This window comes from Nyctereutes procyonoides, unplaced genomic scaffold (genome assembly GCF_905146905.1).
Source record: "Nyctereutes procyonoides isolate TBG_1078 unplaced genomic scaffold, NYPRO_anot_genome, whole genome shotgun sequence".
Classification (NCBI taxonomy): domain Eukaryota; kingdom Metazoa; phylum Chordata; class Mammalia; order Carnivora; family Canidae; genus Nyctereutes; species Nyctereutes procyonoides.
Window position 1 is genome coordinate 16,248,427 of NW_026575034.1, and position 26,485 is coordinate 16,274,911.

Consider the following 26,485-nt stretch of genomic DNA (forward strand, 5'->3'; position numbering starts at 1 on the left):
ACTAGCAAGAAATGGAACAAGATCTGGATACTTATTCCGTGACCATCCAGCCAGAGTCATGTAAGGATTAGTCTGGTGACAGTACAGATTTCCCAGGCGACCTCAAACCAGGAGTGAGAAGCATATTAAGGAATGGAACGGGATCCAAGGCTGAAGGCTTAGAACTCTACCCAGGTACAGTAGTGAGTCCCTCGTCTGCTTCCCAGTAGCCATCATTATGGGCCTCATCCCGAGTCCTTCCCTTCCTCCCCTCCCCATTTCATCTGAATGATGATACAGTTATTCAGTTAGTGACTGTTTTGCTTGATTATATAAGCATCTAGTCCAAATATTTCAAGCATCCAGTCCAGATGTTTCAAAATGGTGGCACATGTTTTGTTTGGTCTGCACATTATTTTTAAAAATCTAAACTCATGTTAAAAACCAGGGGGTTTCTCACCATAATATCCAGATTTCTGGCTTTTCTTGAAAAATACTTCATAACAATTAGCTGGGATTCAGTGGCAGATGCCTTTGTTAGACAGGCATGTGTTCTCTGGCTTGTCCCTGATTACTTTACTCATTTACGTTTTGAGTTTACAAATTTCCTAAAGGATATGAAGGGAGACTCTGTGTAACAATCATTGCATTAGCTATCTATTGCTGTGTAACCAATCACCCCAAACTTAGCAGGCTAAAACAACAAACATTTATTATTTGCATACAATCTTTGAGAGTCAAGAATCTGGGAGTGTCTTGGCTGGACGGTTCTGGATCATGAGGCTGGAGCCAAGATGTTGGCTGGGAGTGGAGGACCTGCATGGATCTTGTTTCATGGCATGGAAGTTGGCTTGCTTCAGAGTAAGTGATCCAGGAGAGAATGCCCAAGCTGTGATGATTCCTATGACCTCATTGCAGAAGTGACACCCTTCTACTTCTGCCTCATTCTGTTCATTAGGAGCAAGTCACATTCAAGAGGAAAGGAATTGAGCTCCATTTCATGAAGAGAGAAATGTCAAAGCCCTCGTGAATCCTGCTTAAAACCACCACAGTCATTACAATGGATTATATATATAAAAACTTTTAGTGCTATGTATGTAATGCCTAGTAAGTGCTCAGTAAATGTTACTTATAGTAATAATAGGTAAGAGTGAGTATTTAGTACCTTTCAGACATCTTTTAAAAGCTTTCTGTGCATTAACTCTTTAACCTCACAACAATTCTATAAGGTGGTCTTTATTATTATTCACATTTTACAGCTTGGAGCACACGCACAGTGAGGTAAAACAAATAGCCCAAGTTCTCACACTAGTAAATGAGGAGGTGGGATTCAAAACCTACTAGTGTTAATCTAATCATTATACTACACTGAATTTCAAAATTCCTATTGTTGCTGTTTATAGTCATTATTGGTATATTATCGTTATTATTATTATGATTGTCATCATCATCATTATTAGTAGCTGCGTGTTTCCCTGATCTGCAGCACTAATAAATCAGGAAAGGAGTGTGATCCATTTACTGATTTGTTCTAATAAAATCTTTGTTGGGCCCTAGGCCTCACCATTTCATGATGTAGGTACTCAAATCCCACTCCTTTCCGATCTTGCTCCTTGCTCTTTGGATAACAACGAACCTTTTTTTTTTTTTTTAAGATTTTATTTATTTATTCATGAGAGACACAGAGAGAGAGGCAGAGACACAGGCAGAGGGAGAAGCAGGCTCCATGTAGGGAGCCTGATGCGGGACTCGATCCCGGGAGTCCAGGATCACACCCTGGGCTGAAGGCAGCACTAAACCACTGAGGCACCCAGAGATCCCACAACGAACCTCTTAAATATGACTTACAGGGTCCCTTCTTCAGGGCTTGCCCCTCCTTTCCTTTCACTCCATCTCAATCCTACCCACTCTGTGCCCTCCACCCTGGCTACAGGGGCTTCCACCAAGTTTAAGCACCATACTCTTTCCATTTTCAGTGCATTTTCCCATGCTGGATTTATGTGCCTGGGACATCTTTCCGCCTCTCTTAAAAAAGAAATCATGCCTGTGTTTGGTATTAAATCCCATTGCCTGTAATTTGAATAATCCTCTCCCTTTTCTTGAGTCAATAATGGTTTTCCAGCTTCTTTCTTCTCCATATTAGCTCAGTGATACAATGCCCGGTGAATCACTGTGCCCTGTCTTCTTGGCTAAAGACTGGACTGATTGGCAACAGTCAGGGACTCTCTTCACATTCAGTTTTAGCAGAGTGGTTAAATACCCAGCACTGAGGCCTGACTGGGTTCAAATCCTGATTCCGCCATTTATAAGCTGGTGACTTACACTGATGCCTCTGTATTTCAGTTGTCTTATCTTTAAAATAGGAAGAATAACTTAAAATCGGCTTTCCTATAAGCTTGTGGTGAGGGGTAAGTGAGTTAATTGTGGCAAGTGCTCAGGAAGTACTTACTGACCCACAGTCAGGGTTTCTTGTGATTATTATACTCCCTTCCTCCCCTTGAGCCAACTGCCCAGTGATCTCAGGCACATCAGCACAGGATGGGGATGTCTAGGTCAGAAGTCAATCCTATGAGATCCAATGATCCTCTAAGATTTAGAGAGAAGGAATGGGTATGGAAGGAACTCACTTTGCAGGAAGACATACACAGATTTCAGTCCAGCCTCTGCTGCTTATTAAACATGCAATCTTGGACACGTCACTTAACACCTCAGTTTTCTCCTCTATAAAACGCAAATACCAATAGCTCCTCTCAGGGTTGTTTTGAAGATTAAATAATACCTGTAATGTGTGGAGCACTTTAGTGCAGGAACATAGCAGTTATTTAATAAATGTTAATTTCCTTTTTCTTCCCTTCAAATCAAGCATTATTCTCACAGGCATAGAGATAACTGCAGAATGGAAGCTAAGGAGCTGTGCTTTCTCTTCGGCATCTCGTACAGTATGCCATTGGCCCCAATCACAGGCCCCTTCTTTCTCATCTTCTTAATTCTCTTCTTACAGAGCCCAATCAACTGCAATTTTGAATATCCTTTCTATTTTCTCTACATGACCTTTGAAAAAATATGAGCCTCTTCAAGAGTTCCCCAGGGCCTGATTTTTCCAGGTTTTCTCCCATGTTATTCCTGTTTTGGATCATCGCTGGTTATATAAGCAGAATTTTGGTTCTAAGGGCCTCCTTCCAAAGCCTGTAATCCATGAAATCACAGCCTTCTTCCCCATCCACTTTTCGAAATCTGTCTCCTAAAGCCTAGGCTTTGGGTATACCTGGCCTGCCTTTCTCTAACAGGTCCTGTGAGATGATACAGACATTTTCTTCAAGATTCCCAGCACTCCACTTCACCAGTTCTTCATGGTTGATAGGAACTGATAAACCCAGAATAGCAAAGGGACTTTTTATTTTTTTTTTTTAATTTATGATAGTCACACACAGAGAGAGAGAGAGAGAGGCAGAGACACAGGCAGAGGGAGAAGCAGGCTCCATGCACCGGGAGCCCGACGTGGGACTCGATCCCGGGTCTCCAGGATCGCGCCCTGGGCCAAAGGCAGGCGCCAAACCGCTGCGCCACCCAGGGATCCCGCAAAGGGACTTTTAAAAAAAAAAAAAAAAAAAATATATATATATATATATATATATATATATATATATATATATATACTGTTCATGTATCAAGCCCTGTTATAGCACTGGGAATCAGTAGAGAGGAAAAGCCCATGCCTATATAGAATGTACATTTTAGCTATAGATACAGACAACATCAAAATAACGAAATAAGGATTAATAGGATTTTAAGATACTTAAAAACACTTGCAGAAAAATAAAGACAGAACAGGCAGGTGATAGAACATGTAGGGATAGAAGGGAGTGGATTGAAAGATTTGATGAGATGGCCAGGGAGAGCCTATCTGAGCTTGTGATACTTAATAGAAACCAAACCCGGGGAGTGAGCCCTGCAAAGACTAGGAGGAGATCTTTGAGGCAAGAAGTACAATTGCAAAGGCCCAGGGGCTGAGGAAAGAATGAGTGTTAGAGTCCGTGGAGTCCTAGAAGAACCATGGAAAGTTGTTGGGGACATGGGCAAAGGGTGTGTGCGTGTGTGTGTGTGTGTGTGTGTGTGTGCACGCGTGCATCTGGAGGGTGAGGGGTGGGAAGACCCATAGGTTTCATTAGACTCTCTGAGATCTCTGAGATCTCTAAGGTGTACAAAGGGCAATAACCATGGCATCCTTCCCTCCAGCCACCAGGGGAGGGAATGGTCTGCCCAGCATGTTGTCAGACATCCTGCTTTGAATGGAGTAGAAGCCTTCCCTTTGGTGTCTGGGCAGCCGGGACCCTCCCTATCCACTTCACCTCCCTATCAGTTCTGCAGTTTGGGAAGCCTCCCTCTTGCCCCATCTGGTCAGAGCACCAATGGCAGATTAGAGAGCCAGCTCTCACCTCCATTCTTCGCCCTAACTTTAGCCTCACCAAACGCTTCCACCCTTGGATGAAGTGGTGCCAGGCAGGACTTAGCCCTTCCTGCCCCAGCAGCGCTGTGCCCCCAGACTCAAGTCACCTGCATATCTTTGTGATACCCCTGGGATCACCCTGTGCCTGGCTTCTAGCCTGGAATTGACTTTGTTTGCTACCCCTGCTGTCAGTACTGCCGCGTAGCCTTCTTCCTCCTCCTCCTCCTCCTCCTCCTCTTCTTCTTCTTCTTCTTCTTCCTCTTCTTCCTCTTTCTTCTTTTAAAGGTTGATTGATTTAGTTTAGAGAGAGAGAGAGAGAGAGAGAGAACAAGTAGGGGGAAGGGCAGAGAGAGGAGGAGAGGGAAAATCCCGAGCAGACTCCCCCCTGAGCAGGGAGCCTGCATCGGGAGGCAGATCCCACCACCCTGAGATCTTGACCTGAGCTGAAATCAAGAATCAACGCTTAACCGACTCCACACCCCCTGCTGCATAGACTTCTAAGGAGAGAAATTTCGTCTTCATTTCCTAGCCCAAAGTTTCCTCATCTGACTCACCCCCCCACTCCCACCCTCTCCCACCCTGAATTCTCACTCCACATCCCTGGCTGCTCTCCATGGTAACCCGCTCACCACTCACCGCTCACCGGTGGATCTCTCTCCTCTGCTGGGCCTAATCTCCCTGCCAACTTCTTGCCCTCACTAAATGTGGCTGTGCTTGATCCAGCTTTTGTGGATTCCAGTATCAAGAAAGCCAGATACAGCTTGTGAACACCACCAGCAGCCCCAGCTGATATCCTGCCATTCTTTGCTCTTTCGAAGTCAGTGGGCAAAAAAGCAACAAAAGTGCCACTCGGCTGTCTGACGTCCTCAGTGTCCTGCCAGACTTTATTATTTTTTTTAAAGATTTTATTTATTTATTCATGAGAGACACAGAGAGAGAGGCAGAGACACAGGCAGAGGGAGAGAGATGGGACTCGATCCCAGGACCCCACGATCACGACCTGAGCCGAAGGCAGACGCTCAACCACTGAGCCACCCAGACGTCCCTAGTGTCCCGCCAGACTTTAACATGTGCCTTGCTTCCTGTGTGGGGTTGTCCAGCCATGGGGGTTTAGCAGCAGAGGGAAGTGGCCACAGCTGGCTAAGGCTCAGCCACAGCCCAGGACGGGGGTTTCTGCCACCTGGCTGTGCCCCAGCAGCCGTAAGCAGCAATGCCCTCCTTGGGCCCGTAGGTGCTCTGGAGTCTGTAGCAGGTTGTTTCAATCAGGATTTTGGTCAAAGTACTTACAGAAGGTCTGGCTTTCCCATGCCATCTCCCCAGGGTCCCCGAGCCTCTTTTCCTCCCTCATGACTTGTTCCTTCGCTCAGAGCTTGGTGCCCTCTGTTCACATCAGCTTGTTCTCCCTCTCCGCCATCCCTCCTTCCTTCTCCTTTTCTTTGTACCATTGCCTCTACTCTGTAGGAAGATACGGGCTCGGAAACTGTTTTTTGGATTCCTTTCCCTTCCCCCAAGTGTGTTGACCACTTAGACTTGCCACACTTCCAGCTGGCTCTTGCCTCAGGCAGGAAGACCTGAGCTTTCTGAGATCCCTGAGGGTACCTCCTGCATTCTCCCTGGTCTCTGGGTCCCAGTTGGGCCATCTCATGGGATCATTATGAAGATTAAACGAGATGGTGTAGATGAAGCACCCAACACACAGTAGGTGCTCAGACAGGCTAAGTCCCTTCTTTCTGCTTCCCCTGAGGCCATCTCCCCCACTTCTGGTAGACACATTCACTTTGCTCTGACCAGGCTTTCATCTGGAGCTCTCTTGGCGATGCAGCACTATAAGCCCATCGCAGAGACACAGGAACCCCATCTGTACCCCAAGCTCTTACCATGGGACCTTCCCAGAGCCATGTTGGCAGGGACTGAATCTCATCTGAGGATGGGGATCTGGCATTGTGTCTTCCACGTTTTCACTGAATGAGTGAATGAATGATTCAAAAAAGATGACAAGAAGCCCAGATTCTGAGACCAACATAGGCTGTTGCTGTAGGGCTGATTGAATGTTCTGTGTTCTCTCCGGAAGACCAGACACCATGTCAGGTCCTGCTTGGGGACCAGGCTGGGCACACAGCTGGGTGACCCATAAGATGTTTCTATAGTGAGATCATGCCTGGCTGCTATAACTCCGAATGATCTGGGGGATTGAGGAACCTATCAAATGCCAAGCATAGTCAGGAAGGGGTGAGGACTGGCTTCAGTGATCCTGGCAGAGGATCTAACCCAATCTGTCTACACCATCTCTAGTCATGGCTATCCACATCCTACTGGCTCAAGCAGTGGTTCCAGCCCATATTAGAGCCCCGAGATAGGCTGATTGAGGTTTGGGGCTAGATGGAGAACATATAACTTGTATTATTTGGTGGAGGTGGGGAGCAAAATCCAAGTCTCATTTGCTTGGGTTTCTAGAATGGGGCAGTTTCTTTTGCTGTTATAGAACATTTTTTAATTAACAAATGTCATCCTGACATTTCGGCTCATCTCTCTGAAAATTTTAGGTGGGAGGACTCTGAATAAAGCTTCCTTATGATTTCCTAATACTTTCTGGCCCAGCCTTCAAGTCCCCTTGCAATCTGCCCAGCTCACACAGATCCAGCGTCTCTCCTCTCATTTAGCCTGCACCCCACACTCAGCATCACCCACACTAGGCTGGCCTGCCACTTCTATTTCCCAAACATGTCATGCACATTCATGTTTCTCGGCCTTTATGCATGCTGTGTGTTTCTACCTGAGACACTTTTTTCATCATTTCATCCTAGCAAAGTCACTCACCCATCCATTTGAGACAAACTCAAATATCATCTAGAAAGCTGATCCCATCCTGTACTTTATTACCACGGCACCTTGTGACAACCTCTTTTAGAACATATTTCAGTGCACTAAAATGATCTGTTTCATTATGTCCTCCCATGACATTGTGAGCTTCTTGAGGCTGGAGCCCTGACTTACTCCATGGGCCCAGCACCGAGCACCGGGCCTGCCACATGCTGAGTGAGTGCTCAGCAAAAATCTGCCAATTGAACACATGAATGAGAGAAACACAATAGGGACATGAAGTGAGAGGGAGAGCAGTGTTTTCAATATTTGGGGCATGTCTATCAGAGAAGTAATATTTCTTGGGTTTTCTGAAGTCTCACGAGAGGAATATGATGATATATGCTGCTAAAATAGAGGGGTCTGAAAAAAATCAATAATCCTGAAAGGACTGGCCGAAAAATATGCCAGCAGGCTGCTGGCCGTGAAGGTTGCAGACTTTAGAGGACAGCTCCTGGGTGAGGTTATTCACCCCCATCCTGGAGTCTCGTGCCAGCAGTTGGTGGGCTTATGTCTATGTCCCGCATTCTGAAAGCATCTCTGGCCCGGGGACTCTGCCTTTGGTAGCTTTATTTTTTTAAAAAAAGATTGAATTTATTCATGAGAGACACAGAGAGGCAGAGAGGCAGGCAGAGGGAGAAGCAGGCTCCATGTAGGGAGCCCGATGCGGGACTCAATCCCAGGACTCCAGGATCACGCCCTCAGCCGAGGGCAGGTGCTAAACCACTAAGCCACCCAGGGATCCTGCCTTTGATAGCTTTAAAGTGAAAGGGATACATGCAGGGTGGTCAGGGTAGGCCGTGTAGCCTCGGCTGCAGCCCAGGAACCAGCCAGTGTTAGTAGTCCATGATGAGATGCTGCTGGCCAAGTGGAGCTCCTTAATCCCAGGCTCTAAATTTAAAAACAAACAAACAACAACAACAACAAAAATCAGTGCTTCTGGCAGTTGACTGTTTTTATCTACACTTGGGGTCCACTGCAGGCCTCAATAGGTACGAGCATCTGGTGAGTTTTACCAGATAACTCCATGCCCAGGAGCACAAGCAATGACCCACCCGGAGCCCATGCCCAGCTCGGAGTCTCCCTCAATCACAACCTCTCCCCCGTAGAACCTGAACAGGCCCCCTAGATCCTGAAGTGTGCATAGAAAAGGTTCTGCCTTGGGGGACAGTGCTGGCCCTCCCCTTCTCCAGCCCCATCTCTGTCGAGTTTCACAGCTGAGGCTGGGCATCCCCAAAGCTAAGCCGCCTTGAGAGGGATGTGTGGGAGCTAACCCTACCGTCCAGAGAGGCTGCATGCTCAGTGTGTCTGGACGTGCCTTGCCAGGCTAAGTGACATGCTCTGTCTCCCTTCACTTCTCAGCCTGGAGCCATTTCCTGGGCCTTGCTCAGCCCACCCACAGGCCTACACCTTTGCTGGGGTTCCTGAGACCCACACTTGTCTCTGGCTTCCCAAATCCCTGCAGCTTCCTCCTCCATATTGGATAGATGGCATCTCTGCCCCTCTGGGTTAATGTAACCCTTGCTTACAGACCACAGCTGCTAGGTCCCCTCTCCTGCATTTGTGTGTGCCTCACCGTGCTTGCCTTTTCCACACAGCACAAACCCTATGCCTGACATGATAGTGTGTTTTCATTGAGCCCCTACCAGTCTTTGAGCTCCTTGAGGGGAGGGAGCATGGTTTACTCTCTGAGCAGTGTCACAGAGACAGACACTCAGTGCTAGTCCTTGAATGCGTGAGTGCCCAGGGGGCATGATGTGTCTCCCTTGAGCCAGTGTTCATCATGTCCTGTGAAAGGCCCATGGCCCACAATACTGGGTACTAGTGTATTGTTTGAAGATAATCAGATGTGGGAATAAGGACATGAAGCTGAGCCAGGGTGCCTGGCTTTGCATCCCCGTCCTCCTCACTTCCAGCCCTGGGACACTGAGCAAATCCCTCCGCCTCTTCCTAGCTTCATTGTGTTCTTTTGTAAGAAAGAACCAAGAGCATGAAAGGTCCCTGCCTCCTAGAGGTGCTGTGAATGGGAACAGAGAGGACAGAGGCTTCCTTTAGGTTTTCATCTGTTTTAAATTACAAAGTGAGGCTGATAGACATGCTGAACGGCCAGCATGCTCAGGGGCCAGCACAAAGCCAGAGCTGGCAGGTGCTCATTGAATGCCCCCTCCCACCATTACTCCCAAAGGCAAGAAATGTATGAGGAACATGGGCTCTGGGGTTAGACTCCCAAACTATGTTGGCTCCACCACTTGCTAATTGTTTGAACTTGGACACGTCACTTAATCTGTTTGTGCCTTAGTTTTTTCATCTATAAAATGGGTTATCAGTGGTACTTAGCTAATAGAGTTTCTCTGAGGTTTAAATGACTTCATACAAATAAAGCTCTTCAGAGCCCTTGCTTAAGGGAATCGCCTTGTGAGATAGGGCTGTTGAATAAGCAGAGGGACCATTAGGATGGGGAGGGGGCTTGAGGATTGAATATGAAGTGGCCCCTGAGGACGAGCAGCAGTGCCCTGGGCCTGGGGAAGTCTCAGGGCCATTTGCTGCAGGCCTAGCTTTCCCAAATAATGCAGGGGGGCTTTCTCTTGCCTCAGCCCTTCCTTTGAAAGGGAGGAAGCCAACAGAGGGTTCAGACTAATGAACACGTAATAATGCCACTCCTTAAACACTTACAACATGTCATACCTTGTCTCATGGAACCCTACAGCTGCCCAAAGAAGTAGATAACATTATTCCCATCTTGACAGTGGGGAAACTGAGGCTCAGAGAGGTTCAGTCACCTGCCCAAAGTCACACAGCTGATAGATGGCCATGCCGGGAATGAAACTGAAGTCAGTCCCTCCCCTGAGTCCCTGCTCTTTCTGCTCTCTGTGACATCTTTCAATAGAGAAACAAAAACCCAAGGATGGCAAGCAGAGCACTTGGGTTCTACTTTGCGCCTTTATGGGATCCTTCCTCTTCAAGAATAGATTGCCTAAAGGTGTTCAGGGAGCTGAGGAAAAGAGCACCAAACCTCCCGATCTGACAAGCACCGACAGTGGATGGGGTGTAAATATGTGTGCAAAGCCCACTGTGTCTCCTGAGTCATGAATCAGCCAGGCTGAGGCTGCTGGTCACACAGCCTGAGCAGCCCGTGATTTGCAGAAGCACAAAGCTGACTTACAGCCTGTGGGAGCCTTAGCTCTTCCCCAGGGGACACTCAGGGCTGTGCCGCAGGCCTTAGACCTCAAGGCCTACTCTTGGGCCTCACTGGTCTCCTGGAACACATGAGTGTTTCCAGTGCCTTCTGGGTTCCAAGGAGAAAACAATTCCCTCCCTTCCCCTAGCCTTTCCTCTTCTTGGAGAGCTTCAGATGAAAGGAAGTTTTCCAAAGGAGCCTCAGCTGGGTCAGATGAGGCAGGAGGAATGTTGTAGGCAGAGGGAGCCATTAATGCAAAGGTACCATGGCACCCTGAGTTTGGTGCGTTTGGGAATGTGACCTGAGCGCAGAGACTTGCCGAGGAGGCTAAGCAAGCAGGGGTCGGGACCTTCAGCCCTGCAGGCCAACAGCAACGGGGCCTGGGGAGGGAGTTGGGGGGAAGCTGTTACTCTGGCACTTATGGAAGCTTTGACTTCCAGCATCTGAGGATCATGGGAGTTGGTATCCAAGAATCACAGACTTTTGAGAAAAGACTCAGAATCTTGAAATTTTGGACTCATAAACTCTTCTGCTCTCGGTCATGAGATTTTGGATCGAGTTTCTCAGTTGGGCAGCACTCAGAGCTCTCCAAGTCCTTCCTGCACAAAAGGAGAATTTAGCACCAAAATTCCAGTTGGCCTCTGGCTTAACTTCCAATGGCAACTGGCCCTTCCCGAGTGTCCATACTAGACCTGACCGTCCCGGAATCCCCTTTGTATGCTGGGACACCAGCCGGGTCCTTTCTCAGCTCAGATTTGACCTGCTGTCACAGGCTCTATGCCAGCATTTCCTCAGGTTTTGAGGTCTTCAAAACTTTCTCCCTTGAAGTTCATGGCAAGGGCTGTGCTTGGGACTCTTGAGCTGGAGGCGCAGCAGCTGGAGCAGTGTCCACTCCACTCCCCCTAGGTGCAGCTGACATTAATCACCCATCGTGGCATTTTTAATTCCTGCTGAAAACTGTCAGAGTAGCAGGAGTATTTTATGCCCCGTAAGTAATGTCATAGCATTTGGGCCACTGCCCCACCTTGACTTTCTGTGGGTTTCCATCTCACAGAGCCCCAGGCATGCTGGCCATTGTCCAAGGTCATTTAGTCCACGAAGACAACCGATTTCTAATAGTCCATTATTCTTGTTTTCATTTTTCTGAATTGCTCATGGTGGATGAATAGAGAATCAGTGGACTAGAGAGCCCAGAGCTCTAGCCCCAGGGGAAGGAAGCCCTGGATTCTTTTTCTGGCTACTCTGATGACCAGCTCTGTGACCTCTGGCAAGTCTGAGGGTGTCAAGAGCAAAGAGAGTGTGAGAACTCTGAAGCGCCCCCCTGGAGCCTGGGGCCCTGCCGCACGGCCGTACCCCATGCTGAACACCCAGATTGCTTCAGGCAGCCTCTCGTCCTTGGCCCTCTATTGGATCTCCTAGCCACAAACCTACCTGAATTTTACCTGATGGTGAATTCTTTTTTTTTTAATTTTTTATTGATTTATGATAGTCACAGAGAGAGAGAGAGATAGAGAGAGAGGCAGAGACATAGGCAGAGGGAGAAGCAGGCTCCATGCACCGGGAGCCCGACGTGGGATTCGATCCCGGGTCTACAGGATCATGCCCTGGGCCAAAGGCAGGCGCTAACCCGCTGCACCACCCAGGGATCCCCTGATGGTGAATTCTGAACGTGAGTGACTAAGCACTCTAGGAAACCCAGACTCAGCCACTCTTCCCTCATCTGTTGCTCTTGCTTGCTCAGGGATTTTTACCCCAGAGAAATTGGGTTTGTGTGTGAGTGCTCTATCAGGCCTCTGGTCAAAAGGAAGCTGAGCATGGCAGTCTCATCCCTTCCCTTGGGCTCTAAGGATGTATATAGTAGCTAGAGGAGGCGGTTTTCTTTCTGAACTGAACCAGTGATCTCAGGACGCTCTTGAGGGAGGCCTGACGCCTGGGGCTCCTTTGGTAGGCTTTGGGGCAGAGTGGCAAATAGCAGTCTTTAGCGTCAGACAGATCTGAGTTTGAACCCCTGCTAATTCTGAACCATCTGTGTCATTTTGGGTATGTCACTGAAAATCTGATCCTCAACTTTCCTCCTTTGTCACTTGAAGATAATCGTATGGGAGATTAAGAACATGGACCTGAGCCAGGGCGCCTGGGTTTGTATCCCCATCCTACCCACTTCCAGCCCTGGGGCGCTGAGCAAATCCCTCCACCATCACTGTGCCCGGAGTGCCTAATATGTGGAAGGGGGATCATAATATGCCATAGCTGGAGAGGTATCATAGTTGTTGAGGGTACAGAATGGGAAATATATGAATTTATATATGGATTTAGAACAGTACCTGACATGGGGTAAGCGATAAATAAATAAGCATTAGCTATAAATATCATCGTTTGCAGGGTGGTAGTGACATTTCAATTAGATGAGTAACTAGAATAGTGTATAACGTACGGTACTTCATATGTGTTTAACATACCATTGCTGGACGAATGAATGAAGAACAGGATGAGTAGACGTAAAGCACGGAGCACAGTGCACATGTTAAGTAAGAGGAAGCACCCTCAGGACTGCAGCCTTTCTGGCTGGGCATTAAAACCAGTGTGCTGGGCTGACCTGGACTGTCGCCAGCTGATCACGCATACCCTTCCCCAACGCTGCATGCACATCTCTCAGGGCTGGTGGCTTTAATAGCTTGAAACCAGCTATAGTGGTAGTACTTACATCACAGACATTGGCAAATGTTATAAATCGAGTTTTGGTTTGTTGTTGAGACAGAAAGCGAGAAAGGAAGGGAGGGAGGGAGGGAGGGAGGGAGGGAGGGAGGGAGGGAGAGAGAGAGGAGAGAGAAAGAGAGACAGAGAAAGAGAGAGTAGCATTGATTTGCATCTGACACATCCTTGACTGGCCAGGGGACCATTTTTACACCTGCCACTGCCCTCTCTCTGAAACCAGTTCTGACCATGTTATTACAGCATGCAGGATCTTTGGGAGAATAAGTCATTTTGGAGCAGGTAAGGAGGCGTTAGTGGATCTCGAGAGCCTGGATTTGGAGACCCCACCAAGTGAAGAGTGCATGTATATTGTGGGTTTGGTAGCCACTAATGCCTGGCTATGACCTGAAAGAATAGACCCAGAAACAGATGGCTAGGTCTTTTTGGGTGGTAATTCTGGGGCTTTCTGTGACTTGCCAAGACTGAATTAATGCTTGGAGACTCCCAGGATGATTGTGACACTAATCCTGGACCCTCCAGCCGTACTTTAAATGCCATCTGTGGGGCTCCTAGGTGGAGACTTTCCCCCAAGTCCTGAGTAAAGAGAAGCATTTAAGGCCATTCCAAATCTACTTCAGTATCAATTGATTTTGAAGAAGTACAGCGATTAAAGGAGCCGGCGGAAGTGCAGCTGGTAAGTCTATAGGACAGAAGAAGAAAACGTGTGCAAGCATTTGTAAACTGCCCAGGATTTGAAGGCTTGTCCAAAGTGATCTTAAAGAGAGAGGGACGCACAAAGCAAGGCTGCCCTGGGTGTGTCCTGGGATCACAGCTGTCTAAGCCCGGCTCACTGTCATTTCAGCAAGCCCGAGCCCAGAGCCCCCTCCAGATTCTTTAAGGGGGTGAGGGTGGGCTGGCATCTATGTCCATTTATTTTTTAGCTCTTTAGGTAAGTGGATGATCAGCTCGATTTGACAACCGTTGCATCCTAATGAATAATCTCTCTTTTAAAATGTGTTGACATATCATTTGTGTTTCAATGGCCCTAAATGGCTTTAGAGGAGAGTCAGTTAATCTTATGATCTGAGGAAGACCAGCCACTCTTCACTCTTGGAAGAATAAACAGAAGTGTGCTGTGCTTTTAATCTTTAAATTAGCACATCGGAGACTAGCAATTAGTAGCACTTCTCAGTGGTGGTGGTGGGGGGGTGTGTGGTGTTCATACTCCCTCCCAGACACTGGACAGAGTGGGGGGTGGCTCCTCTGACCTTGGCGCGGTTTGGGGGACAACATTGTGTCAGAGGGGAGCACCGGGCTGGCTTACCTGATTCTGTCGGGCTGGACAGAAGGGACAAAGGCCGTGCCCTGTGCAAAGGGCAGCTGGGGAACTACAGGGGACCGTCCAAAGCATGAGATCTGAAGATGGCCACATGCAGAGAAATGAAAATTGCCTGGAAAATGAAGGGTCTGTCACAGAGGGCAGCAAGTCAGAGCCCAGGGGTTGGGAAGAATGAAGAGGAAATTATCTGAGTAGGTGGGGTGGTGGTGGTGGTGGTGAGGAGAGCCTTTTTCAGACAGAGTCTGATGCCTCCTGTGGAGGGCTGGAGCCACACCTATTCCAGAGGAGGCTCCTTTGTTTCCCTTGTTATCAGGCTTGGCTGCCCATCAGCATCTCCCTGGGAGCTTGTATGAAATTCAGAGCCTCTGGTCCCAGATCCACCACCAAATCAGACCCTAAACGGCGGTGCCCCGGAACCTGTTTCAACCAAGCTGACTCTCATGCGGGCCAGTTTTTGATCCTAGAGAGGCAGCATGGAGAGTAAAGAGTATGAACTCTGGGTACAGCCCAGCTGGATTTAAGTCCTGACTTCACCATTTACTACCTGGGTCACGCTGTGCCGTAATTTCCCTGTCTTCAAAATAGAACGTTAACAGTAACTACAGCATAGGGTTGCCAAAAGACTTAAATGAGATGTTATATGCAAAGTGCAAAATGCCTGGTACATCATCGTCATTATCTCCTTCGTTAAACATTAGCCAGTTAACACAGAGATAGAAGGGGAGAGAAACTTCAGTCATCCTGCTCACATACATACACATTATTCACATCCATCAAGGGTTAAAAATTCACACGCTGGTGGGGGACCACCATGTCTTGGAGAACAGATGACTTCTTATTTGGGTTCTCACAGAAGCAGGCCCTGAGACAGGCGTTGAGGCCAAGTCATTGGTCAAATTGGTGACCCCCAGGGAACAGTGATGAAGGAGTGGGATGTGACACAGGAGAGAGAAGAAGGTCAATGTCGTAGACATCACGAACAAGCTACTGCTGTGGCTCCAGGCCCAACCCAGCTGGAGACTGCCTACCACCTACCTCAGGAGTGCCCCAGCCAAGGGGTAAGGAAGCTGGGATGTATTCATTTCCTGGGGCTGCTGTGATGAAGGAGCATCAACTAGGTGGCTTAAACAACAGAAATGGTCTCAGTTCTGGAGGCTCAGTGTCTAAGATCAAGGGGTCCGCAGGGCTGTGCTGGTGAATCTGTTCCCTGCCTCTCTCTTACCTTCTAGGGTTTGCCAGCAGTCTTTAGTATTCCTAGGCTTGGAGATGTATCACGCCAATCTATGTGTTTGTCCTCACATGGCATTCTCCCTGTGAGTCTGTGTCTTCATATGGCCATCTTCCTATAAGGACACCCATCATATTGGGTTAGGGGCCCCCTAAGTTCCAGTGGAACTATATCATAGCTAATTACTCCTGCAATGGCCTATTACTAATTGAAACCACATACTGAGGTATTGGGGGTTAGGACTTCAACATAGGAATTTTGAGGGGACACAATTCATTCCCATAACATGGATATCCATCCCCTAACAGATGGAGAGCTATGGCTGTAGATGGCGACTCCATAGCACCTGCAGCTGGCCCACAGCAGGCTGAGTACATATCTGTGGTCAGAGAAAGCCTCTAGGCAGAGAGAGAGAAGCCAGCAGTGCGTATGGGAAGGGGAGTGCCAAGGAAATATGGGCAGGGCGTCCATGGTCAGGAGCTTTAAACCACGTACAGGCCCTTCTGAGTGTGGGCCTTGCGATGCCCACTCAGATGGCCACACCAGGACAGCGACCAGCCAGCCAACAGCACCTGTTGCAGTGCCCTTCTAAAGAGGCAGCTCCTCTTTGACTCTCGATAGCACCAAGCAGGAAGGCTTTGCAGGTCCCAGGAATAGGTCTCTCAGTAGGTACACCCCTGAGGCTGTCAGTTCTCAAAACTTCATGTACCCCCAAGAGTACACGCTCAGATTTCCACAATGAGGCCTCCTTCATTTAGAGCTGCACAAGGTTTCTCAAACTTGGCACTACTGACATTTTGAACTAGATGGTTCTTTCTTGTGGAGGGCTGCCCTGTGCGCTGGAGGAAATTTAGCAGCATCCATGCCTAGGAGCACCCTCCCCCGTTGCGACAATCCGAACTGTCTCCGGACATTGCCAAATATCCCCTCAGAGGATGAGAGTGTAACAAAATTGCTCCCAGCTGAGAACCAGCAGGCTGTAGGAAAGTACAGAACGTAGGTCTAGCTTAACCCCTGCCTCTCTGACGTCCTGCAGCTGCACCAGGCACTGCCTCTCAGGTCCCGCAGGCCTGTTGCCTGATAGGCCTCTGTGTCTGCGAGCCCTGAATCAGTTTCTGAGGTTCTTTTGCCAAAATCTCCATCTTTCTCTCCTCACTCTCCCCCCACCATCCTCTCCTGCCACCCTCTCTCCTTCCCCCTCTCTCCCTCCCCGTCTCCTCGCATCCCATCCGTCTCTATCTCCTCCCCCTACTCTCTCTGTCAGTGAAGGACATCACATGCCTTTTCAGCGTCCAGCAGAATGGAAGCTCCTTAAGGACCGTCTCGTTCACAGCTCTGGCCAGAGCAACTAGATGGATACCTGGTACATAGCGAGTTGCTCAGTATTCGCCAAATGAGTGGGTGGGTGGCTTTCCCGTCACTCCTGCTTCCCCCAAACCTAATGCAGGTGTGGAAAAGGATGGTGTGAGCACTGGGAGAAGGACGAGGACCAGGTTCTCCAGAGCAAGCCTGGGCAGGCCGTTTTGCAAGGATGTCTGTGGAGCTGCTGCCCTCAAAGAGCGAAGCCCCATCAGCCATCAATTCCCTGATCCTTTCTTTTTTCCTTCATGCAGGAGATAAAGAGTATCTCATTAGGTGTGTTTCAATCAGATTAACGGCCATTAGTACCAGACTTCTGCTCAGGCTGCGTTTTGTTTCCTTTGGGATGACCCTGTGAAGCTAATTGCTTTTTATGGGAGCAGCACAGGAGGGTATATGGGGGAAGTAAGAAAAGGCTCCATTCGCCCAGGCTGGCCAAATTTTGCATTTTTACTTGGCTTCTGAGTGGGAAGGAGGGAGAGCAGGCAAGCAGCCTGTACTCAGCAGGCTCTGAGGGGAGGCACCTCATGGGGTGGTGGAGAGTGGCCTGTGACCTCCTAAGAGGGGAATGGTGTTTGATGAGCTGGCTTCGGGGAGTGCTGATTCACAGAGGTGGGTCTGATGTCGGCAGAGTAGGGATTTGTGGACAGCAGGAGAGGGCTGGAGGAGCAACACAGGCTGGATGACACCTGGCCCCCTGCAGGGTGCAAATTGTGTTTCTCTGTCAACGCAGGGGATCGACAACTCCACCATCGATTCTAAATCTGGCAAAGGCACAGAGAGCAGCCTCCCTACCTCGGCTTTCCCCAACACATTAAAACAAACACGAACTACAGCTTTCCCCTTCTTTCCTCAGTTCTGCTCCTGCCCTGCTCCACCAAGGCACTTTATTAGAAGTTTCTGCTACATCTTTCAAGATGGAGTTAAAGGTAGCTCACGGAGGAAAAAAAAAAAAGAGTAAAAGAATGCAGCTTGTAGACAAGAAGTTGAAAATCAAATCTTTAGCAAAGGTAGAGAAGCAGAAACGCTGAACCCTGTGATGATGAGCCCTTAGATTTTTCTCTCAACTTCCCCGCAGCCTTGGCAAAAAGGTTATTATTATGAGGGCTTATGTATTTGGGTGGAGGTCTAAAGAAAGCCACAAGCTCTTCCTGTGTGTTTTTTTTTTTTTTTTGAGCTAAGTTCTGGGAGGTATTTATCATATATACATTATATAAAGATGTAATAGGCAGTGTCTTGGGGCCAGAGTTTCCTAGCAAATGTGGAAGTGCCTCTGAGGTAGTTCTTGCTCACTTTGGCAGCTGATAAAAGTTGAAGGTGAGCATGAAAACCTAATTAGGTAAAGGTACTTTACAAAGACCAGGAGCCAGTATTATCTGCGGTATTTCAGGACTTTTTCACTTTTTGATAGCAGCTCTTTGGTTGGGGCTCAGGGAATGCCCCCTTCTAATCAGTAGCCAATGTCCAGGATGCAGCAGGCTGAGAACAGAATTTTCCTCTAGCTGGTCCACCAGAAACCTTTATTAGTTCTTTTAACAGAGCTCAGAGGCACAAAGGGGCAAGCAGCTCCTATGAGAAGCAAAGCCTTTTCATCCCTTGCTGCCATCTTCTAAGTGGTTCTTCTGTGTCTGTCTGGACCTTCACATTTCCTGTGCATCAGGAGTTCACAATCTTACTCTAACCTCAGCACCATACTGGAATAATAGAGCCTGTTTTGTTAGCCTTTTGTGTATAACAAACCATCCCTGAAGTTAGTGGCTTAAAACAGCAACCATTTATTGGCTCACAATTCTGCAATAAGGCAGCTTGTTTCTGCTCCACAGGGTGTCGGCTGGGCTCCCCCTGCATTTACAATCAGTGGAAAGATCCAGGGTGGCCTCCCTCACATGTCTGGGCCTCGGTGGGGTGACCTAAATTAATGGGGACTCCCTGGGCCTCTCAAGCTCAAGGAGGCTGGTCTTCCTTACTCAGAGCAGCAAGACAATGAAAGCAGAAACTGCAGGACTTCCTAAGGCCTAGGCCTATGCTGGGACCCCCAGCACAGGTCCCTCCTGCTGCATCCCCCTAGGGTCAGGCCAGTTGTAGCATGTGAAGCAGCTACACAAGGGTGCAAATTCAGGGAGGTGGGATTCGTGGAGTTTCATTGGGGTGGCAATCGTCCACAGCCCCGTCCCACCAATAAACTCAACAACAGAGGTCCTGTAGACAGTGGTTCCTACCCAAGGGGTGGGGACAGAGAGAAGGGGACAAGTATGTCCCCGCTGGCAGCCAGGAAGGGTGTCATTTGGTATCAGCCCACTTCTCACTCCAAGTTCCTGGACTCACCCCTTAGCTGCCATCATCAAAAGTCCAAATACCAGGCTTAATGAGTTCTATTTAAAACTTTCAAAAAGGGTACATGAGAGGTGGACCTTTGGAAGAGATGGAGCAGTCAATGTCTTAAGAGGCCTCCTGACAGCCACGTGTGAAAACGTGGTAAGCACAGGGCGCGCTGAGTTAGGGCGCTCTATGGCCAACCTCCTGACACCTACAGACAGCGGCACCCCCAGGCCTCCCCAGTCGGCTGCATGGTCTGAGATCATGAGGTTATTTTCACATCAGCTAAAGTGGGATACAGAGTGTGTTAATGGCAGCCTAAAAGTCTGCTGAATTTCCATCAGGCTGGGACGAGAAAGCCTGACAGGACTCATTGGCCCTAACTCTGGACAAGGTCACGCTGTGTAAAAGAATGACTGTGTAAAAGAATGACAATCAAGGCCATATGCTAATCACTTTTGCAGAAGCCAGAAAGCTGGAGGCTAGATAACAAAGGCATGGGTTAACAGAATCAAGGACAAAACATTCTGACTTCAGAAAGACAGTATATGGGGCATCTGGGTGGTTCTGTGGTTGAGCGGCTGCCTTTGGCTCAGGTTGTGATCCTGGGGTTCTGGGATCCAGCCCTGCATCAGGCTCCCCACAGGGAGCCTGCTTGTCCCTCTGCCTGTGTCTCTGCCTCTCTCTCTCTGGGTCTCTCAGGAATAAATAAATAAAATCTTTAAAAAAGAAAGAAAGATCGTGTATATCTTTAAAAAGATTGAATGAAAGAGACCTAAACGTAAGATCCTCTGTTTTGGCTCAGAGCATGCACATATTTGCGTGCGTGTGTGCACGCACACACACGCACAGGTATGCACCCACACAGCATACATCCATGACAAAGAGGGATGAAGGAGCCCTGACTTAGCAGCACCATGTGAAAAGGACCTGTGTAGTCTGTTTCCAGGAAGCTCAGTTTGAGTCAAAAGCAGGGCAAGCTAATGTGACCCTTAACTCTATGAATAGGGGCATAGATTCTAGAATAAAGGAGGTGACTTGTTCATTCTATCCTGTATAGCACAATTTATTCCATAAGTATTAGACCAATTTCTAGGTGCATAATTTAAAACTGTTAAAGAAAAACTAACATATTTAGAGAGAAGTTCAGAACCTGAACTGACAGATGTGAAGAAATAATGGAGGCACTGAAGACATTTGATCCAGAGAAATACTCAGAGAAATCCCCGGTGAGGACTTAAGGATGGTCTTAAATGGTTGTCAAGTGGAAGAGGGATTTGATCTGCCCCCTTTGGTCCCGAAATAAACCTTGGACCAGGGAATGGAAGGTTGAAAGACCCTGGCATTTGGCGCATCTATAATTGGAGTGACCCAGTAAGGAATGGGCTGTGTCATGTTTCTGGTCACTGCAGGGGCTGGATGATCACTTATCAGGATAGAGAGAGGGAATTCAAACCTTAGATGGGTAATCAGTTCAAAACAAACATTAAAAGCCTGTCCAGCTAACTCTGAGGTCTTGGGATTCTTAGGGATTTACCCAAGGCCACAGAGCAAGTTGGTAGCTGTCTAGGACCCGAGTTTCCTGCCTCCCTCTCAGCATTTCTGCCCTGGATGCCCAGTTCCCTCACCAACTCGATGATAACTCAAGCAGGATGCCTACGGACTGTCTCCTACCCATCCATCCAGACCGGGTTTGTTTGTTTTGGCCAGCATCATGTGTAAAAAGATTGAAATCCATGTCGACAGAAAGGTGTACCAGTTCTGGCAGTAGCCACCATGCCCCATGGTCCTCCCTGGGCATGAGGCCCCTGCACATGTTCATAGCTCCTGCTTGGCCACCATGGCCTTGCTGCTGCAGACTTCTCACCTAGAGACAGAGCAGAGCAAGAGGAGGTGGTCCTGGACCAGAGATTATGAAGAAGGCTTTGCGCTCCTTCTTCCCTTACAATTCCCAGTGTGATGGAAACTGAGGAAGGGGGAAGGGAACTTGTGGGTTTTTTTTTTTTTTGAGCATCTACAATGAGCTGTGCATTTTTCATGCATGTTAATCCCACTTAATCCTCATAACAACTATATTAGTTTCCTAGAGCTGCTGTAACAAAGTACCACAAACTGAATGGCTTAGAATAGGAATTTATTGTCTCACTATTCTGGAGTCCAAAATCAAGTCCAAATCAAGCAGGGCCATGCCCATCTGAAGGTGATAGGGAGGGATCTGTTCCAGGCCTGCTTCAGAGCTTCTGGGACTCTCAGATATTCCTTGGCTTTAGGTGGTCATCTTCTCTTTCTTTCTTTCTTTCTTTCTTTCTTTCTTTCTTTCTTTCTTTCTTTTTTTAAAGATTTTATTTATTTATTCATGAGAGACACACAGAGAGAGGCAGAGACACAGGCAGAGGGAGAAGCAGCCTCCTCACAGGGAGCCCGATGTGGGACTTGATCCCCAGACCTGGGATCATGACCTGAGCCAAAGGCAGACGCTCAGCTGCTGAGCCACCCAGGTGTCACAATCATCTTCTCCTTCTGCCTCCCTTTTTTTTTTTTTTTTTTTTTATTTATGATAGTCACACAGAATGAGAGAGAGAGGCAGAGACATAGGCAGAGGGAGAAGCAGGCTCCATGCACTGGGAGCCTGACGTGGGATTCGATCCTGGGTCTCCAGGATCGTGCCCTGGGCCAAAGGCAGGCGCTAAACCGCTGCGCCACCCAGGGATCCCTGCCTCCCTTTTTGTCTTTCTTCATTGCATCTGCCTGTGTACAAAGTTCCTCATTTTATAAGAACACCTCTCACATTGGATTAGGACCTAAGGATCTTAACTCGGTTCAATCTACAAGAACCCTATTTCCATATAAGGTCATCTTCTAAGGTCCTAGGGTTTGGACTTCAGTCTTTTTGCAGGGGACACAGTTTAACCCCTAACAGTCCACCCTGTGTTTCCCCAAAGTTCACATCCTTACCACGTGCAAAATGCATTCACCACATCCAGATACCCACATGGACCTCAACAACTAGTTTAGTAACAGGCCTAGGATCATAATACTAATACATAGAAGGCAGACTTAAAATGCAGTACTGCTGACCCCAAATACCATCCTCTTTCTGCTACGGAGTGCTGCTGCTATGGGACACGCCTACCATGTGCCAGGCACTGTGCCTGCTACCACATACCCTTTCCTCAAAGAGTGGGATGCAGGTCTGGCAGGGCCCCAGACTGAGCACCAAGGGACATGCAGCTCCTACCGTCCTCTGATAAGGAGCAGGCTCAGCTCACCTGGGGCTGACCCGGGCAGGCTGGCTCAGAAGATAGGAGGAGGGCACCCAAAGGGCCAGTCCTGGAGAGCACAGGCAAAGGGTGGAAACTGAGTCCTGGGGAGGTGCAGTGGTTGCAGGTAGGAGAATGCAGCCCACTCAGGCCATTTTGGGGAAAGGGTGCGTAGGCTATTGCCCAAACCACTGTGCTGCCACTAGCTGAGAGGCTAGGGGACCGCAGGACCCATTGACACTTATGAAGAAGCAGGGGAATCAGATGCTTGGCCAGCAGCAGCAGGCAACAAACCAATACCAACTGCCCACGTGGCATAGTGCCTGGTCATTCACTTCCTGGAAAGATGGAGATCCGGGCAGGACTGGGTTCTGGGCTATCATCGTCGCAGATGGAAGCTTTCTTTGGCCATTAGGAGAGAAGGAGTGGAGGGCACTGGGGAAGAAAGAGGCCACTGAGCTGATGAGAAGAATACGGCTTTTGAAGTCATTAGACCCGGCTTGAAGCCAGCCTGTGCCACTCACAAGCCGCATGGCGTTGGGGAAATTGGGAAACCCTTCTGAGCCCCATTTTCCCGTGGGCTGCTGGTGAAGATTAAATAGGACGTGTTGAAGCATGTGACCGTGTGCACTCAACACAAACTGTTTTCTCCTCTGTTTTTCCCTTCAAAGCTGAGCGGCACTGGCCTGGGGATCGTGAAAGAGACCTGGGAGGGAAAACAGACCCCCAGCCTCTTGGGTGGGGGTCAGTTCCCCCTAAAAGGGCATGCGTCTAAATCACACCTTCCCCCTTCTCCTAACGATGCGTTTTGTCCCTCGCAGAGGAACTGAAGGAGAAGCTGACAGAGTACGTGGACAAGGTGAATGGCCAGAAGCCGGGCTTCATCAAAGTCGTGCGCCACAGCAAGCAGGAGGGCCTCATCCGCTCCCGAGTCAGCGGCTGGAGGGTGGCCACTGCGCCCGTGGTAGCACTCTTTGATGCCCACGTGGAGTTCAATGTGGGCTGGTAAGTGCCTGTCAGGAGAGGAAGATGAATCCCAGTGTGGTCCGGAGCTTTGGCTCAAACGAGTGCAAAGCAAGCTGGGATCTCAGCCACAGTGGGGGAAAGGAGAGAATTCTGGGAATAGCTGAGATCTGGATGTGTGACTACTGGAGGCAACGGGGCTGGCCCTTCAAGGTGGAGGAGGGTCGGGGGCCAACAGGTCAATACACAGTCTCTAAAGGGTATATGGTGGCATCAGGTGTGACTCTAGCTAGTGTCTTCCCCTAGGAGAGCGGATCTGAGAGTGGGCTGACGACAGAGCTGAGAGTGCCAGCCCAGCTCAGGACTGGGCTGCAACTGCTGAGCAAGGGGAGGCTGGACCAGACTTGAGGCACAAGCCCAACCATGCAGACAGGGTCAAGGCCCAGTGGTCAGAGGGGTAGAAGGTAGCCTGATGTTATCATCCAGGAGACCTGGACGCCCCCCGCCCCCCCCCCCCCGAAATGCCAGGCCAAACAGAGCAGAGAATCTCAGATTTTCCCTACTGGTGAAACTAGGTCTTACAAAAACTTCCTTTTTCTGGTCCGGGCTGCTCAGCTGCCATGTGGGACAAGAGAAAAGGTATGTGGCCTCAGAGGCTGCAGTCAAGCTGGGATGGGGCACCTGACACCAGCATCCCTGCAGGGCCAGACGGTGTGCTGTGGCCAGCCCACTGTGTGTGGCTTTGTAGAGCGCCAGGTGAGGAGGGCCCTCTGGTAGGAAGGAGCAGCCGGGCATGCATACCACATGGTTAGATTTAGGCATACTTTTACATAACAGGCTCAAATTAAGGCTGCAATGAAGCCGTTTTTTATAGTTGAAGTCCCTGCTTGCCATTTGTGACTATTTAAAAAGCATTTTCGTTGGATTTATGGCCAGAAGAGGAGAGGGACACTTACTATTTCAAGCTGATTTGAATAAACAATTATGCAACAAATGCATTATTAATAAGAAGCTCATCATTCCTGTCTGCAAACACTTTACTTGCCTGGTGCCCATAGGGGCCTCCTGGCTGCTCGGAAGCCCTACTCCCACCTCTCCCCGGGGCGGTGGAGAACACGTGGGATGGGGTGGCACGTCTGCAAGGATGGAAGGAGCATTGAGTAACTGGCGGAAATAAGTTTGTTCTCACCCCCCTCCCTTGCCATCCTCCTCTGCCTTTTCCTCCTGGTTGATATACTGAATTTTCACAAAATCAAAGCCCGAGTTGAAAGCTACCCATGGAACCTCAGATCTGTTCCTTTCTTCTTTCTAAGGTCTTGATTTTTTTTTTCTACTGGGAAACAGGAAAGCAAATAGACACAAGGATCTAAGGCAGTAAGAGTCTCTCAGCTCAGCCCAGGACGTGCTGCAGGAGTGGCCAGGCCTCTTGCCAACCCAGAAGTGGAGGGGGGTGGAGGTTAAACAGAGGCTCTTTCCCAGGAGGCAGAGCAACCGGCTGGAGCAGATAGCCAGGTGCTTTTTTGCCTTTTTCTGCAGAGGAAGGAGCTTTAGGGGTCGCCAGTCAAGTATTTATCCACCTAGGAAGCAGTTTCCCTTCTCTCTCTCCCTCTTGCTCAGGGCGGAACCTGTGCTCACCCGCATAAAGGAGAACCGGAAGCGGATCATCTCACCATCCTTTGACAACATCAAGTATGACAACTTTGAGATAGAAGAGTACCCATTGGCCGCCCAAGGCTTTGACTGGGAGCTGTGGTGCCGCTACCTAAACCCCCCCAAAGCCTGGTGGAAGCTGGAGAACTCCACCGCCCCGATCAGGTAAAGCATCCTTACCTGAGTAGGTCTCTCTGCTCTGTCGTCCACTCAAGGGCTCCCCTCCCAGCTCAAGCCTTATTCCCCAAACTCCAGCCCCACTGTGGGATGATAGGGTATAAGTGGGGGTTGGAAAGGAATTACAAATGACCTTCAGTCCCCACTTACAGGCCCTGATGTTCCCTTTCAATAGAATCAGGGCCCCCAGAATCCATCCGGAGGCTCAGAGCTACTCATTTCAACACATCACTATGGGACATCTGCTGAGTGCCAACTGCTGTGCTGGGTGCTGGGGATCCAGAGTGATTGAGACTCCATTGCTGTCCCCAAAACCCTGCAGTCTAGCGATGACAGACAAAATAATTGGAGGAAACAAATTACTGCTGGAGGAAACTGCATAGAAAGTGGGGAGAATCTTTTTCAGAGACTAGGATTTGCACTTGTTTTTGAGTGAATGTAGGACATTGCAGGGTTGGGGCAGGGGCACCCATGTTTGAAGAAACAGAGTGAGTCTGTGGACACAGAGGAACTATAAAGGGACCTTTGGGAAGAGGAGTATGAGGAGGCAGCCCCAGAGGCTGGAGGAGCAGAGAGGCAAGACCAGACCCCACAGCAGCTTGTATGCCTTGCTGATATTTGAGTTTCTCCTGTAGGATTCACCGAAAAGTGGCTGCATACTGCATTTCAAAGATCCCAAGCTCTTTCTGCCTTCACTGCTGCCTTCACAGATACCCAGGTGACTCCCTTGGGCAGCCTCTGTTCTATGGGTCAGGACTCCTGACACAGCCACCCCACCGGCCCTTATTTCTGTCTGGTTAATCACAGATCAGGTACCTTTATGCTCTCTGCAAAGTCCTGCCCACGAAACACACAGATGGCACCAGAGGTAGCCTAGGGGACAATTCTTGGAATGAAAGAAGAGATTAGAAACTGATGTTGCTTTGTATTACATGAGGGAGAAAGATTATGAAAAATTTAATTGAAACTGGGTGATTATTATCTGAGATCACATCTCTCCTTGCCAGAAGAAAAAACTATATTCATATTTAAAACA

General features: G+C 48.8%; 1 protein-coding gene across 2 annotated transcripts in view; it reads left to right on the forward strand.

The window, feature by feature from the left end:
* GALNT18 (polypeptide N-acetylgalactosaminyltransferase 18) overlaps positions 1-26,485 on the forward strand; it is a 340,729-nt gene that overhangs the window by 215,848 nt on the left and 98,396 nt on the right. For both annotated transcript variants that reach the window (XM_055317867.1, XM_055317868.1), the window contains 2 exons: positions 23,481-23,664; positions 25,240-25,437. In XM_055317867.1, the coding sequence (XP_055173842.1) occupies positions 23,481-23,664; positions 25,240-25,437 (382 nt within the window). The remainder of the gene's footprint in view (positions 1-23,480; positions 23,665-25,239; positions 25,438-26,485) is intronic.